The 17,515-nt window shown below is 40.2% G+C and overlaps 1 protein-coding gene across 1 annotated transcript in view; it reads left to right on the plus strand.

The window, feature by feature from the left end:
* DNAH12 (dynein axonemal heavy chain 12) overlaps positions 1 to 17,515 on the plus strand; it is a gene marked incomplete at its 5' end in the record, with an annotated part of 113,007 nt that overhangs the window by 32,274 nt on the left and 63,218 nt on the right. The window contains 4 exons of the mRNA XM_083356625.1: positions 154 to 393; positions 2,189 to 2,434; positions 2,553 to 2,672; positions 3,977 to 4,086. Of these exons, the coding sequence (XP_083212751.1) occupies positions 154 to 393; positions 2,189 to 2,434; positions 2,553 to 2,672; positions 3,977 to 4,086 (716 nt within the window). The remainder of the gene's footprint in view (positions 1 to 153; positions 394 to 2,188; positions 2,435 to 2,552; positions 2,673 to 3,976; positions 4,087 to 17,515) is intronic.

Below are 17,515 nucleotides of genomic sequence, written 5' to 3' on the forward strand. Positions count from 1 at the left end.
TCCGAGAGTACCAAGGACCCCTCATTTCAACCCTGAGCTACAAATATTCTCCTTTATTGGTGTGTTAGGTTCTGAGGATCCTGACTCAGATGGTTAAATTATGTCAGCATGTTAAATTATATATTATTGCTGTGTCTGCTGTTTTGTCTTCAGTTTTTTAAGGGTTTAGCTTCTTCAGGAGCTTGGGCCTGCTTTGATGAATTCAATCGCATTGAACTGGAGGTACTGTCTGTGGTAGCCCAGCAGATTCTTTGCATCCAGAGAGCTATACAACAGAAGCTGGAGATATTTAATTTTGAAGGAACTGAACTGAGGCTTAATCCCAATTGTTTTGTTGCTATTACTATGAATCCAGGTTATGCAGGTCGCTCTGAACTACCAGATAATCTGAAGGTAAAATAGCAAAATAAATAGATTAATAGGGTAATTCAGATATACTTTTAAATAGCCATGTATTAAGACTGTGAGTGCTTCACCTAGAAAGGCACATGTATTTCATATGCATAAAATAGGTAGTCATATAAACATCATGTGCCAATATATTACTTGTATACCACTTAACATTTCTAACAATAGATATGCATATAAATTAGTGAAAGTGGCAGTTGTCTTGAATGAATTAATAAACTAATAAATTGAAGATGGATATGATTTTCTGAGAATGGAAGAATTAGAGATCCTATAGTACTGTGTTTCCCTGAAAGTAAGAACTGGTCTTTCTTTCTTTTGGGCTCTGAAGTAAGCACTAGGACTTACTTTTGGGTATTGCTTACTTTTTACCGGTACCAGCAGGCTGCGAACACGCCCCGTCTTGTTTCTCTTTCATGCTCCTCTGCTGCCACGTGCAGGGAAACAAAAGAAGTTCCTGGGGGGAAAAAAGGTCAATCAATCAATTCCAACTTCTCACGAAAAAACATAGATCTCGCAAAGTTGGAATTGACTGATTGACCTTCCCCCCCCCAAACTTCTTTTGTTTCCCTGCATGCAGCAGTGGAAGAGCATGAAGAAGAAATGGGACAGTGCTGGAAGTCAGGCAAACAAAGGTATGCAATTCCTGGGTGAATTGAGGGCATCTGGGCAGTGGTGTGGCAAGCTCTCCAGCTCCACGGGGAAGGGGCAGCTGGCATGGGCACTGATGGCAGGACACCTGCTTGATACAGCACCCTCCCTCCTCGAGCCTTCGGTGCTCCCACCTGCCACTTTGGTGGTTCTGTAGGCAGAGCTATGAAGAGGGCCAGGTGACCGAAAGCGCCAGCAGTCTGGCTTGAATGTGAAAGGAAACAGGCTAGGCAGGTGAGGGGGGAATCTGCCCACTTGTTCTGCGGCTGCTTTTGTCTGAGCCGCATTGGGCTCACCAATGGCACGGCCATGAGGCCGCGGAACAAGCCAGCCGGCGGTAAGGAACCGGTATACTAGCACATGGGTCAGATGGAGCCTCATGGTAGTGGCATTGGGCACAACACGTGAGGTGGCAAATGGCTGTAGTCTGCAATAAATGGCCATGGCTGGCAGCAAATGGCCAAGGCAAACGGCCGTTTGCTGTCTCGTGCATCACACCCAGTGCTGCTGCCACGATGCCGTGGAACAAGCCAGGCAGTGGTAAGGAACCAGTATACCAGCATGTGGGTCAGATAGGGGGATCCCCCAAGCCTCATGGCAGCGGCAATGGCCGCAACGTGTCAGGCAGCAAACGGCTGCAGCCAGCCGAAATCAGCTATGGAACAAGCCGGGCGGCCATAAGCAACTGGCATACCATGGGTCAGATCCCCCCTCCCCCACCGGCTTTGCCTCGTCGCAGAGGTCTGCGCAGGCTCTTAAGTAGGGTTTACTTTTGGGGGAGGGCTTATATTAGGCCCATCCCCCCAAAAATCAGCTGGGGCTTCCTTTCAGGGGAGGGCTTACTTTCAGGGAAACATGGTAATATAAATTTTCTTTCTAGGACCAAGGTTGAAAAGCATTGCTCTATAGGCTTTTGAAATGATTCAGTCTGAAGTGAGCACTACTGCTTTATAAAGAATGCTTACTGGTCACACACACATCTAAAATAAACCTTTACTGCAGAGCAATTTTATTACATGGCTTTTTATTGTGAAAGATTATAGATATTGCTCATACAAACTACAGTAATTTTGTGATACTCGTTTTCAGAGATCATAGCAATACATACATTTTTATTCTATTCTTTTAGGTTCTTTTCCGAACAGTTGCCATGATGGTTCCTAATTATGCCCTCATTGCTGAAATCTCTCTGTATTCTTATGGATTTCTGAATGCTAAGCCATTGTCTGTGAAGATAGTGATGACCTATAGATTGTGTTCAGAACAACTTTCATCTCAGTTTCATTATGACTATGGAATGCGTGCAGTCAAAGCAGTACTAATAGCTGCGGGTAACTTAAAACTAAAATTTCCAACAGAGAATGAAGATATACTGGTAAGAACTGCCTTGCAGTGTACAAATTTGAAATTAATGCATTCAGGTTAAGTGGATAGTTTTGCAATTAACCATAGATTAATTTTGCTTAATTAAGTTGCTTTTTCTGTTTTGTCAGCTTCTTCGATCAATTAAAGATGTTAATGAGCCTAAATTTTTGTCTCATGACATACCTCTATTTATGGGAATTACAAGTGATTTATTTCCTGGCATTAAGCTTCCTGAAGCTGACTACAGTGTGAGTATATTTGTAGAATTTTGTTTGCCAGTAATATTTTTATTTCCCCTAATTAATAATTATTTGCTACATATGCAGAATGAAGACAAAGTTTTGAGTTGTAATTATGGTAAAGAAAGTTTAGACCATTTCTGTGAAACAAAAATTCATTCAAGTTCAATGTATTTGTAGAAGTTCTTTAACTTTTAATAATTAATGAAACACATTTCATTCTTTCAAAATGTGGCTTAATTTTGACATTTATGTCTTTGTTTCTAGAATAGTCTTTCTAGACTTTTGATAATCTAGCCCAGCTTTCTTGATAAATATGTTTTTCAATGTCGTCATAATTTAAAAAGTCCAACTCCATTAGCAAACAACCAGAATAGCTGACCGATAGTATAATTCTATGCATGTCCACTCAAAAGTCACTCAAAAGTCAACTACAAAGGATGGTAGTTGAACACAATTAAACTCTTGTTTAATATATTTAAGATTATTCAGTACATTATAAAGGATTGTGCAGTATGTTCACAGTCACTCATGCTTTGAGCAGTTCCTGATTAGATGATTGCAATACTACATGTGGCTTCTTTTGAAGAGGACACTGAAGTCCATGGTGTGGGTAGTTAGAGGTACACCATGGCACACTCAGGTTGTAGCAATACTTCACAAGCTGCACTGGCTTCAAATACACTATTGGATGCAGTTCAAGATGCTGATTACATTTGTAAAACCCTTCATCGCACAAAGGCAGACTGTTTTCAGGACGGCCTATCTCTGAACATTTCTGCCCATTCCACAAGACCCAACAGATTGGAATTACTTTGGGCCTTCTATCTGAAACAAGCCATCTGATGTGATATAGAAAGCCTGTTTCTGTCATGGTGCCTACCCTATCAGAGATTCAGAGGCTTTGACCCTGTGGCCTTTTATAAGATTTTGAAAATATTTCTTGTCCTGGCCAATTGACAGTGGTATTAGTTGAGCCATTTTTTTAAGGATTAGGTTACTATGTTCCCTCTCGGATACATTGTGTTTTATTTCTATTTTGGGTTTTGCTTTTGGTTATTCTTTATTTTTAATCCAACATTAGCTACCTTCTGGAGTTGTAATAAACAGGATGAGAGGCCATTACAAATTGAATAAATAAATCTAATAAATTGATTAAAGAAACAAATGTGACTTACCTCAGTGTTAATTTTCTTTCCAGGGCCATTCTTAATATATTCTTGATATCGAGTAATGTTATATTTTGAATTATATTATTCAATTATATTCAAGAAATGAAAATATAGAATTTATTTTTTAAAACTGTATTTCAGGATTTTCTGGAATGTGCAAACGAATGTTGTAAAGAGCATAATGTTCAGCCTGTTAAAGTTTTTCTAGAAAAGATGATACAGACTTATGAAATGATGATAGTTAGACATGGGTAAGTAAATTTATAATAAGTAACCTTCATAAGTATTTGTTATGGTTTCACCAATATAATAGTTGGTTTACAGGAGAAAATGTTAATTGCAATACAACTAAGAATAATGTAAGGTTATCCCATTGGGGATCAGATAAAAGTGATATGACTGGGATGGATAGGAGAAAGATGATGCCATACCATGTGTATGCTGTGGTTAGATGCAAGGGTCATAGAAAACAAGAAGCTTAACTTTTCCATTATATAATGACAATAGAAGAAGATTTAACCATGCTAGTATAGGTGATGAATGAACTCAGGGTTACTTCATAACTTCAATCTAAATGATGATGATGATGATGATGATGATGATGATGATGATGATGATGATGATGATGTTGGAAGGACCTTGGAGGTTATCTAGTCCAACCCCTTTCTCAGGCAGGAAACCCTATACCATTTTGGACAAATGGCTGTCCAGTCTCTTCTTAAAACTTCCAGTGTTGGAGCATTCACAGCTTCTGGAGGCAGGTTGTTCCACTGGTTAATTGTTCTAACTGTCAGGAAGTTTCTCCTTAGTTCTAGGTTGTTTTTCTCTTTGGTTAGTTTCCGTCCATTGCTTCAGGTGCTTTGGAGAATAGCTTGACTTCATTTTTTTCTCACTTTCCACTTTCTCACATTCTTTTTTAAATATAAGGCAACAAAACAAACCATTCCATTCCATTACATGATCACAGTTGTATGAACTTGCACTATTCTGTTGTAATTCACTCCTGGATATTAGCCAGGTTTTAAGTGTATTCTGTTTAGAGAAATAAGTCAGTCCAGCTTTTGGAACAAAGCAGATAGAGGAGGAGTCAGGGGTAAGAATAAAACAGTAATATAATATAATTTATTTTGGTATTAATAACATTTATTACAATATTTCTTGGTTTGGGGCATGTTTTTTATCATATTCAAGAGACCCGATGGAGTAAACCTAATAAGATTGGTCCATACAGTGAGTTAAATGTTAAAGTGACAATACTATGTGAAAAACTCAGAACTCTGAATTATAATGTATTTGTTTAAGGAAATTCAAGTTTGTATTAAAAGTGAAAAAGATATTTGGACATGGCAAAATGCCATGGTATGCAAAATGATATATTTAACTATTTGTCTAGAAGTGATTCTCCTAAACAATCTTGCCATGTTGTCAAAGACAGAGTAAAGAAGATGAATGATTAAGAAAAGGGGCAGTTGGAACTATGGCTGATTTTATAAATGTATGCTGTTGTAAGGAGTTCAACATAGGGAGTCTATTATTGGATTCACATAGTATTCCAAAGCAGTGCAAAATCTGGCACATTATGACTTTAGTGCAATATGTAATAAGTCAGACATACCTCTATAACTGTACCTAATGTATGATCACCCTGCATTTTTGGAAAAAAGTGTGAAAGAGATCTTCCAATGGAAAAGTGAATGGATATATGCAGCTTGCATACATGCAAAAGAGTACTGTAAAACACTATGAGACTGTATATAAGGCTAAATGCTATTGCTATTGCTATGACTGTCGCGGAACAATTAACAGTCCGACCAGAGGTGGATGGACCGTGGTTCATTTGCATGGTCAATATCAAAGAAAAGAAAACCAAGGCATATTCTATAGTAAAACTTTTAATGAGAAAACAAAAGACCTAGACTGACCACATTCTCTCATGAGGCAGAAGAAGGAAGTAAAACTGAAACTGAACTTTTTTTTTTTTAGGCCTGCGCACAAAACAGTTTAAAACCAAAACATTGGCTGGACATAGCTGGAGTCACTATGGTTACAAGATAAGATAAGGTGCAGAGCAGAAAGAGATGTACAATTAGAAATGAGCGAAGCTGGCAAAACTAAAAAAACACGCAGTGACATCCCCTTCTTTTGTCAGCGAAGCAGAAAATCAGATAAGGCACATCTTCTTGCGCAGATACTCGTGTTGGGCTGTAGGAAGTGGTTTGTTCAGCATATCAGCAATTTGGTCATGTGTAGGCACATACTGCAATTTGACAAAACCTTGTTTAACTGCTTGTCTTATATTTTGGTAACGGATGCCAATGTATCTAGACCTGGAACCTATAAAACGATTCTCAGATATATAGACCACAGATTCGTTGTCCTCCATCACAGTGATCGGTTGAATTGGAGGTGTCCAGATATCTGTGACTAAGGCATCAAACCACGTTAGAGAATTACATGCATCTGAAACACAAGCATACTCAGCTTCTGTAGAAGAACAAGAAACAAAATTCTGTTTACGCACATGCCAGTAAACAGGACATCCATTCAAAAACATCATATAACCTGAAGTGCTTTTACGTGATTTCTTATCACTTGCCCAATCTGAATCTGCATAACAACATAACTCTGCATAGTCAGTATGTGTGGGTTCTAACAATAACTTCATGTCTTTGGTGTGTTTTAGATATCTCAATAATTTCTTAACACATGTCCAATGAAACTGTTTTGCCTTTCCTACATGTCGTGATAGGAGATTAACACTAAGTGCAATGTCAGGTCTAGTCCAACTACTAATATATAGCAGCGACCCAATGACTGAACGATAAAGTGTTTGATCCTCGAACTCAGGACTCGGTTCATGTGTCAAGTTGTGAAAGTCAGTTTGCATGGGTATACTCACAGGTTTAGCATCCTTCATGCTGCAGTGATGCAATAGTTGTTCAATCTTATCTTCCTGTGTAAGACTGAACCCCTTCTGAGTTTTGGTAACTTGAACACCTAAATAAGTGTTAATATGTCCTAAATATGGCATCAGCAGCATCATCTCTAGGAAAATAAACTCCAGGATCGTTAGAATGAATCCTGGACCAGTTAGCATCTTTCTCAAAAACAGCAGATTGTGAAATGACTACGACATGATGAGAGTCAATGTATTTGCTCCATTTTGAATTATCATCAATGCCCATAAATCTCATCCTTTTTGCTGCAGGACCCCCTTTCTTTCTTTGGGCTAAGGGAATATTAACCATAGCATAGGAACCAAAAATATGGAGATGTGAGAGGTCAGGCTTGTGTCCATATAACATGAAATAAGGGGTCTGATTTATCACACTACTCCAAGTGCGGTTGATGATATGGTTAGCATATTTGATAGCTTCACCCCAGTATGGAAGACTGAGGTTAGCATCTTCAAGGAGGCAACGCATCATTGTTTGCAGGACTCCATTTCTGCATTCTACCACTCCATTTTCAGCTGGAGTGTAAGGAGCTGAGGTCTGGTGTAGTATCCCATTCTTACGCATCCAGTCCTGGAAACGCTGAGACATGAATTCAGCACCACGATCACTCTGAATTCTGGCGATGCTGACTTCGAATTGGGTATAGACAAGATTGGCAAAGTCTTTAAAGATCTGAAAGGTCTCAGATTTTTCTCTCATAGGAAATACATAACCATATCTAGAGTAATTATCAACAATTGTCAAGAAATATCTTTTACCACCAATTGTTGGTGCAAAAGGACCCACTATGTCAGTGTGTACCAAATCAAAAATGCATGTTGACAGGCATGTAGCGCATTTTGGAATTGCTGCTGCTTTAGATTTGGCTTTCTTGCAGACAGCACAGTCCAAGAACACCTTACACCCCTTAAGATCCAAACCTCTTGTGAACTCTGGCATCTTCTTCAGAACACGGAAACTGGCATGACCCAATCTTCTATGCCACTTATGGATACACCTGGAATGCAAAGGTTTACCTGTTAGTGAATTCTCAACATTAGCATTTTTATTAGGAACCTCAGGCTTGCTGTGAGCAACCTGTGTCTTATTTGACCTTTTATTGGCTTTAGGAGCCTTTGAAGTAGTAACAGGATTTCTCTCTGGGACATCTCTCACTGGGCCTGTGCTCTCCCTTTTTGGAGCTTGTATACTTGCCTGCTCTTGCGGCTTAGACTTTGGTGTTAAGTAATAAACACCACCAATCAACATGGTTTCAGCAACAATATCTCCATCTTTAACTACATAACTTGCTTTTTCGAGATGGTGTACCTGGAATTTTGACACCCTAGACAAGTGACTCTGACTAAGCAAACTATTATTAGCTGATGGTACGTAGTAAACATCGGGAATGAATGCACTGAGCTCTTCAATATAAACAGTTCCTTTTCCCATGACCTGAACAGGATGATTTGAAAAAGAGTACAGTTCACGAAGTTCAGGTTCAGGCTCATGCATCTCTGTGTAAAGCTCTTTTCTGTAGGTAACATGTAATGCTGCTCCGCTGTCCAAAGTCCAAAGTAGGCGTCTGTCGTACTCTGGTTGAGGCTGTGGATCGTTGGTTACAACCAATGTGGCAAGTGGAGCTTGAGAATCACGCCTGGGACCACGACCACGACCTTGTCATCCGCCTCTACCTCTGCCTCCTCTGGAATCTGTTCCTCTGGGCTGGTACATGGCGGGCGCTGGAAACCGTTGGGGACAATCCCGGGTGGCATGTCCCACACGATTGCAGATGTAGCATCTTGGCATCCTTGGAATGTAGGCCCTTCCACGGAAGGAACGCCTCGCTGAAGCTTTTGATGCAGGTGGTTCCCTTAAATGTGGCGTGGCTTGCATAAGTGCCTCTTCTTCGGTTAAAATTCTGCATACATGATCCACTGTGCGTTGAGCAATAGGCACTTGATTAATCTTAGAAATAGCATCTTTCCAGTCATAATTCAAAGAGTTAATGATAATGCTGATCATTTGAAAGTCATCAATAGGATAGCCTCTTTCACCCAGTTCTTTTCTTATTCCTTTCATTTTAGTTAAGTGTTCTCCGATATGCTCACCAGGTTTTAATCTAGAACCATGGAACTCAGACAAAAGCAAACATGTAGACTCAATGGACTTAGGCTGGTAACATGCCTCTAATTGAGTCCAAATTTGTTGGGCAGTTGCATCTTGTGAAAAAGTGAGCTGCAATTCAGTGTCCATGGACATCAATAACGTTGTGCATGCTCTATTATTCAAGTCCCTTATGTCAGGAGGCCATGGCTGGGCAGGAGGATTAAACACCATCACATGAGTACCTTCTCCACGAAGCAAAAGTCCAACTTCACTGACCCATGCCCTGTAATTCTGTCCTGACCGCTTCAGTTTTGAATCACCAGCCAGTGGTACAATAGAGGGTGCCTGTTGAGGAACATGCAATTGGGGTACTGGCTGTGCAGGTTGTGCAATTGGAACTTGGCCTGCAGGGGGCACCAGTGGCGCCTGTGCAAGGGCCTGTGGCAGTTGCATTGAAGCTGCTACAGGTATTGGTGCTGGGGGTGGCTGTACTTGAGCTGCAATGCCACCCTGGCCAGCAGAAGGTGCTGGTGCTTGAGCTGCTACATTAAGTTGGCCTGCAGTCAGCACTGGCCTTTGTATTTTAGGAACCAGTGGAGGCTGCACTTGGGGTGAAGGCTGCTGTGCTCCATCTGAGACAGGAACTTTAATAGTAGCAGTATTAATAGGCATTCTAACTGAAGCTCCCAATGAATGAGGAGGTGTGGCAGCTTGGAGTGATGCCTGCTGAAGGGATATCTGTGAAACTGCATTCTGCATTCTTTGAAATGCACCTTGTAAAACAGATTCACAATCAGATGGTGCTATAACATTGGATTCAGGCACCATTGTATCCTCATGTGTCATTTGACACAGAAGGCAGTCAGGCTCCCATTCATCTGACACAAGATTCCACTGTGGGCGTGCCTCTGTCTTTGAGGGAGAAGGCAAAATGGCGATCCCTTGTGGGTGTGGCTTTGCTTGTGAAGAGGGAGGCAAAATGGCTGATTCTGGAAACTGAATGCCAGCAGAGGTTCTCCCATGCTTTTCATACCATGCTGCACACAACTTTGCGTTTAGCAGATCCTTCTCTAAAATTTCAATTTGTTCATAATAACTTTGCAAAACTGACCTTGGCTCAGTGTAGAGAACCCAGACCTACAAAAGACCTTTTTTAATTCCTATATTAATCTGCTTTCCTCTGCCTGCAAAAGACCTTTTTTGATTCCCATATTAAAAGAGTTTAACACTTCTGCCTTTTCTCCAAATCTGCAATTGTAAGGCCACATTCCTACATTCCATCTCTGCCTCTGGTGATATAACTCTTTTCTTATTTGCAACCACATTCCTGTCTCTGATTCACATGTGTTTACAACAAAGACTTGTTTCATTTAAATTGCCCAGTATATAGTTTTCCTGAAGATGTCCTTGCTTCAAGATAGGGCCTCTGCCTTCCTGTGATAAACCTTTGCTCCTTGCTTCATAACAAAGACTTGTCTTTTATGTTTCAAGTTATGTTTCAAGTTATGTTTCAAGTTATGACAACCCTTATATTCTCTGTAATATAATAAGCTATGCTTTATTGTTTCCTGTAATGACCTTTATCAGTTCTCTGTTAGCATAAACTATTGTTTCCTTTGACCTCACATATGTTCATTAGCAGACGTATGCAATGAGTTATGTTTTTCCTTTGTGTTAATTCCTCATGTGTACTTCACCCCTCCCAAATGAAACAGGCTAATAAAAAAAGGGTTTGTGGAGCTGTGAAGAGGGGACACATCATCCACCCCGAGCACTCCATGCTCCCTCACTTTCTTGTATTAGGTGCCTCAGTTTGTCTTACCCTGTCTCTAACTCTGCCTAAATCATCGCAGTTCCCAAGTGTGACCGTCGGAACTTCCGGCATACTGGGTCGGTGGTAAAAGGCAAGATCCTTCCTTATTCAAGGTGTTCACCCTTGCCGAGGGTCCCTCCAAATTCTCACCCCTGTTAAGGGGCTCTAAGAGTTGAAGCCAGAACCCTGACCGGTTGCTCATCGCAACAACTGGGGGCTCGTCCGTTGGATCGCTCAGCTTCAACTCCGTAGTACGACTCCTGTCTAGGGGTGTGCTACCTGCATTCCTGTTTCCACGCACCTCGGAGAAGGCTTTACTCGTGAGTAAACGGGCTCATCACCTTTCAAAGTTTCGTCAGGGCATAGGGACGAACTTTTTAATATAATGCAGAATGCTAATTTTGTTCAAAAACACAATGGCACCATGGTCCATCTTGTAGGAAGGAGACTTTTAACAAAACTTTTACGATATATTAACAAAAATTGTCTGGCTTATCCAGAATCAGGCATTTTGTCTGTTACAACCTGGGAAAAGCTACGTAAATATCTTCACAATCATCCCAGGGCGCCTGCTGATATTTTGTCTGCATGGCAAGCAGTGATGGCAGCATTAAAACTCTTGCCATCTCCTTTAGATCTAACATCTTCTATCTCTAAACCTCTTGATCACTCTTCTGATCTTCTGCCTTCATCCGTGCCACCCCCACCCTATGAAAAATCAGAGAAACTTCCTCCTATTGCTGTGCATGTCCCCCCCTCTGCTCTGCCTCCAGAGAATCTTCCTTCTGCCTTTTATTTTTGCCCTGCTGTGCCTGTCTCTCTTTCTGCTCTCGGCAAAGAGGAAAAAGCCTCTGAGCTTGTTGATATTTCTAAACCCCCCCCTCCCCCCTTCCCTCCTCCTCCTTCTCCAAATCTCTCTCCTCACTCAAGAGGCACCTTTTGTTCACTCTATGCCTGTAGCTCATGCCCCCCGGGACATTTTTTTTATTCTTTTCTCCTCTTAATGCTTCTAACCCATCTGAACTTCTCACGGATTCTCTTTTTCATTAAGCCTTTTTCAGTTTGTCATCTTGTTATCTTGTTAATTTTTTGCCGCCACCAGCAGCCGAAGGTTAACCAATCCACCCTTGCATCATGACTTCATCAACTATGTGTAAGGATTTTTTAATAAGTATAGGTAAGCTAACATGATTTTGACTCTATCACAATATCTTGTTTGGGAATCTGAATATAAATAAAAAAGAAATAGAGAAAAATTTCTGCTGTATTACCTCAAGGAATAAATAGGGATCAATTATTTGGCACGGGACAATTCATTACTAATGACCAACAGGCTCAAAGCCCAAGGGAGACTTTTAATTTGAAGAGGCTTTAGCAACTTTCCACAGGATATCCTCACGGAAAAGCTAAAATGTCTTTTGCAAAAGTTTATAGACTGCAGGAAGAAATAACAAGGCAAATAGACAATGAATATGCCCGAAATGAACTCCTGTTAAAATTGGCTTATGTGGGGCTTGAAAGAGCCTCTTGGGGCGAGCTGTTCTCAGTAAAATCCAGGGGCATGCCTGTTGAATTCAACTGCCTGGACCTGCCTGAGATCTAGCTAGCTCTTTGGATTATTGTTTTGGCCTAAAACCCCAAATTGATATGTGTGTTTCGTTTTGTTTTATGTGTATGTATATATATATATGTATATATATGGACATTTGGAACATTAAGCTTGGACTTGGAATGGTGAGAAAAATAGGAGATGGTTAAAGGGCCCTATAGAAACCATGTTCGGTTGGAATCAACTCATGATTTTTCTCACCTCTCGTAGGACAAGCCATATGTCTAAATAAATGTTGTTTTAATAGTATCTGTGTATATATGTCTGTCTGTGTTGTTCTGTGTTATTTCCAAGACTTGGAAGAGGGTCAAAATCCTCTCTGATAACACCAAACAAAAAGGCCTTATTTAATAATGTATGGTTTGTCTAGAGAAAGTATGAAATGGAATTTTTGTAATGTATGGTTTGTCTGGAGAAAGTATGAAATGAAATTTTTGTATGTGAAATTGTTTATGCAAGCAGTCAGAATGGAAGTGAATGAGTTAATTTGCTGATATGTACATGTGAGTGTGTTAGCCCTCAAAACTGCAGATTTTATTGTTGCAAAAGCCATGGATGATGTGTGAGAGTAAATGCATGTAAAGGAGAGCAAACTATATTTATTTATTTATTTATTTATTTTGATGGTGAGATTTTTGTAAAGTTTCTTTTACTCCCCCCCAACCCTGCTGTGTTACTTTAAGAGTGAGAAAGGGAGAGACAGCCAGAAGGAGGGGGGGTGGCTGGTCCTTTTAACCATTTTTTTTTCTCTGCTTAGAATTCCAGTCTGAGAAAGGGGGGGGTGGATGTGAAGCTTGATGCCCACTCTTGCAGTTTCAGCTTGCAATTTTTTTTACTCGAAAGAGGAGAGATTCTTTGTTGGAGAAGTTTTTGGAATTCTTTGAGTTTTAGTTAAACTTCACCTAAAAGAAATTACTCTGATCTTTTTGTGGAGTTGTTTTTTGTTTTTGTTTTCTTGTTTTTGATGTTTTTGTGTCTGTGTGCAGGACACATTGATAGAAGGTGATATCTGGGAGAATTTTCCTCCCTTAATCTGCACTATTTTATGCCTTACAACAGGCTCTGAGATTGTTAATAAAGATACACTGACTCCACATATGATTAATGTAGAGGATTGATTAATAGCTAAGAGAAACAGTTGGCTCATGCAAAAGTTGATAGAAGCTGGAAGCAGAAAAGTCAGAAATTAGGCCAGAATGGCAGAAGGGCAGTGAATGAATGGAAAAGAGAAGGGAGAAACAGAAAAGTGGTTTTTAAGTTGGTTTGCACAGATTTGTGAACTGCATGCATGAATTGTATGCCTTAACACAAGCCTTAGAATGCTGAAGGAACAAGAATGTACTATAGAAATATGGATAGGGAGAAACATGGGAAGTAGTAGAAAGAGAAAGGTGGATGTTGCATGATGGGACTCGGATGTTCCTTTTGCTGCTATTATTTTAAACACGCCTGGACTATTTACTGCTGTTATTGTTCAATGTGCTAACCAATTGAAAAGTGGATTCATTTATCCCATACGCCCAAAGTTTCTGTTTTAACCAGAGAAGCACAATTAGCTCAATTATTTTTATGTCTTTGCAAATTTGGGAATCATTTTTTCAAACCTCAAGTGAATTGCAATTTTCCTTAGCTGATTGGCATGGCAAGGTTTCTTGCCACCCACCACCCGATTATCGTTTGCAATGCAAATTGTTCGCACTAACCAAGCAAACAACACCCCAGCGGTCAGCTCAAAAAGCTGAACTGGCTGCTTCAATTTTTGCTTGTCAAATTTTTTTCCTTTCAACCTATGTTTATCACACAATTCAAGTGATTTATGGATCTTATTTATCCCCCTCCATTCAACCAGATTTGTTACAACTTTTTTTAACCTTGCAAAATTTGCTTTTTGAACGTCAACATCTTATTTTTTTTTGCTCACATTCTTAGTCATCAGCCTTTTCCAGGTTTTTTGCAAGTGGGAAACAATGTTGCAGATCAGGCTGCCTCCGGACCTTCAGCCTGTTCCTTGCAACCCCTCACCCCCTGGGAAAGTCATTCATATTTTCATCAAAATTCCAAAGCTTTGCAGAAGCAGTTTATTTTCATGTTTCAATTGATACTTTTTCAGGATTCATCATGGCCACCCCCCTAAGGGGAGAAGCCACCAAACATGTAATCAATTATTGTATTCGGACCTTTGCAGTGCTGGGATGTCCAAAAGAACTCAAAACAGATAATGGCCCTGCCTAACCACACCTTGAAACATGCTTTAGATCGTTATAAAAATCAGAACAGGGGAAAACGAAACTCCAACCTCCCAGCAGTGCAAGAAATTCTTAATCTTTGCCTCTACACTCTAAACTTTTCTAACTTGACTGGCTATCCCTTAACCACAGCTGCAGAGCAGCATTTTTCTTCTTCTTCTTCTTCAGATCTCCCTAAGCCACAGGTTTGGTATCGCCAACTTCCAGACCTAACTTGGAAAGGCCCTGCAGACCTTCTCACTTGGGGAAGAGGCTACGCAGTTGCTCAACTGCCAGACAAAGTGCTGTGGATCCCAGGTCACCACGTTCATTCATATCATGCCTCCACAAACACAACTGCAGAACCCATTAAAGATGACAGCATGGTTTGTGACTTTTTTCAGCTTTGTTCTTACACCACTGACTGATGCCACTAAAACACAATTTCATCTGAAAGCTTACCCCAGACGTCAACTCCACTTCATCAGCTATCCCATCCAGTTCTTTACAATGACTCACACCTTTGACATTACTTCCAGTCAAAAATGACTCTTTTCACACTGTTTTTGCCCATCTCATGGACCCAGAGGGAACAACCTGTTGTTAACAACGAGTCTACCATCATCATCTATGTGAACTCTGTAGCTCATGTTCCTGTCCAAACTTGAAATGGTTTCAACTTTCAGGAATTACTTGGCTCCTGGTTTCCCAAAGTACCTGGTTTACACGCTATTGTAGCTTTTATTAGTATGATTGTATTAGGATGTATTATTTTACCTTGTGTCTTGCCTATTTTTATCAGAAGTATTACTAACAGTATTTCTTTGATTGTGCTTGACTCCATGGCAGAATTATACTTGGTATCAAGGAATGTTTAACTTCTCTCCCTGGCTGACCACCCTTCTCTCAGCTATAGCTGGTCCTTTAATTTTACTATTACTTGCATGTGCAATTGGCCCATGTGTTATGGGTAAACTTTTAAATTTTCTACACCGAAGGCTGAGCAGCATTAGCGATGACATTCTGTTGATGAAACACACTGTTGACAGTGAATACAAACACCCTCTTTTAGAATTCACTTCTGACCCAGAGACTGATGCACCCTCACACCAACACTCTTTGAAAGGAACATTGACGCAGGCTCAGGAGGTATCGAAGGATTTCTCTTTTTCCAGCGTAAGTATCCTAGAAGAGAAAGTTTTGGATTTTGAGGGGCCTTCTCAGTAATTGGCTTTAAAAAACAGAAAAAGAGGAGTTGTAGAGAACCCAGACCTACAAAAGACCTTTTTTAATTCCTATATTAATCTGCTTTCCTCTGCCTGCAAAAGACCTTTTTTGATTCCCATATTAAAAGAGTTTAACACTTCTGCCTTTTCTCCAAATCTGCAATTGTAAGGCCACATTCCTACATTCCATCTCTGCCTCTGGTGATATAACTCTTTTCTTATTTGCAACCACATTCCTGTCTCTGATTCACATGTGTTTACAACAAAGACTTGTTTCATTTAAATTGCCCAGTATATAGTTTTCCTGAAGATGTCCTTGCTTCAAGATAGGGCCTCTGCCTTCCTGTGATAAACCTTTGCTCCTTGCTTCATAACAAAGACTTGTCTTTTATGTTTCAAGTTATGTTTCAAGTTATGTTTCAAGTTATGACAACCCTTATATTCTCTGTAATATAATAAGCTATGCTTTATTGTTTCCTGTAATGACCTTTATCAGTTCTCTGTTAGCATAAACTATTGTTTCCTTTGACCTCACATATGTTCATTAGCAGACGTATGCAATGAGTTATGTTTTTCCTTTGTGTTAATTCCTCATGTGTACTTCACCCCTCCCAAATGAAACAGGCTAATAAAAAAAGGGTTTGTGGAGCTGTGAAGAGGGGACACATCATCCACCCCGAGCACTCCATGCTCCCTCACTTTCTTGTATTAGGTGCCTCAGTTTGTCTTACTCTGTCTCTAACTCTGCCTAAATCATCGCAGTTCCCAAGTGTGACCGTCGGAACTTCCGGCATACTGGGTCGGTGGTAAAAGGCAAGATCCTTCCTTATTCAAGGTGTTCACCCTTGCCGAGGGTCCCTCCAAATTCTCACCCCTGTTAAGGGGCTCTAAGAGTTGAAGCCAGAACCCTGACCGGTTGCTCATCGCAACAGCTCAGAGGCTGCTTCTCCAAGACGTGTACCCGATGCCAATGGAGTCTGTAAACTTGAAGGAAGATCTCTCTGTGAAACGGCTGCCTCCTCCTCAGCAGAGGGATAATCGGCCTTCCTCTTTCTGCTTTTCCTGGGCATATTGTCAGCAATGAATCACAGCCTCCTCAGTGCTGGACTAACTGCCTAGCTAATTGCCTATCAATAAATCTTGAAAATAAAAATAAACCAACCTCGGGGACCAAATGTCGCGGAACAATTAACAGTCCGACCAGAGGTGGATGGACCGTGGTTCATTTGCATGGTCAATATCAAAGAAAAGAAAACCAAGGCATATTCTATAGTAAAACTTTTAATGAGAAAACAAAAGACCTAGACTGACCACATTCTCTCATGAGGCAGAAGAAGGAAGTAAAACTGAAACTGAACTTTTTTTTTTAGGCCTGCGCACAAAACAGTTTAAAACCAAAACATTGGCTGGACATAGCTGGAGTCACTATGGTTACAAGATAAGATAAGGTGCAGAGCAGAAAGAGATGTACAATTAGAAATGAGCGAAGCTGGCAAAACTAAAAAAACACGCAGTGATAATGACTGAGCTGTTGGAATTGGGATTCATTATTTATTTGATTAATGTGATCACCTGGTGATAAACATATGTCCATAAAATACATTATATGTATATAGTGTAAATATAAAAGAAACAAACAATAAAATAAGCACAATGATACAATAAACAAACTCTTGACAAGCAATAGTATTCCTTCACACCCCATAAGACTTTGAATTAATTGGGATTTTAATAAGTTATGGAAAACCAGTAGAGGCTGACT

The sequence above is a fragment of the Vipera ursinii genome, assembly GCF_947247035.1.
Source record: "Vipera ursinii genome assembly, chromosome: 2".
Classification (NCBI taxonomy): Eukaryota; Metazoa; Chordata; class Lepidosauria; order Squamata; family Viperidae; genus Vipera; species Vipera ursinii.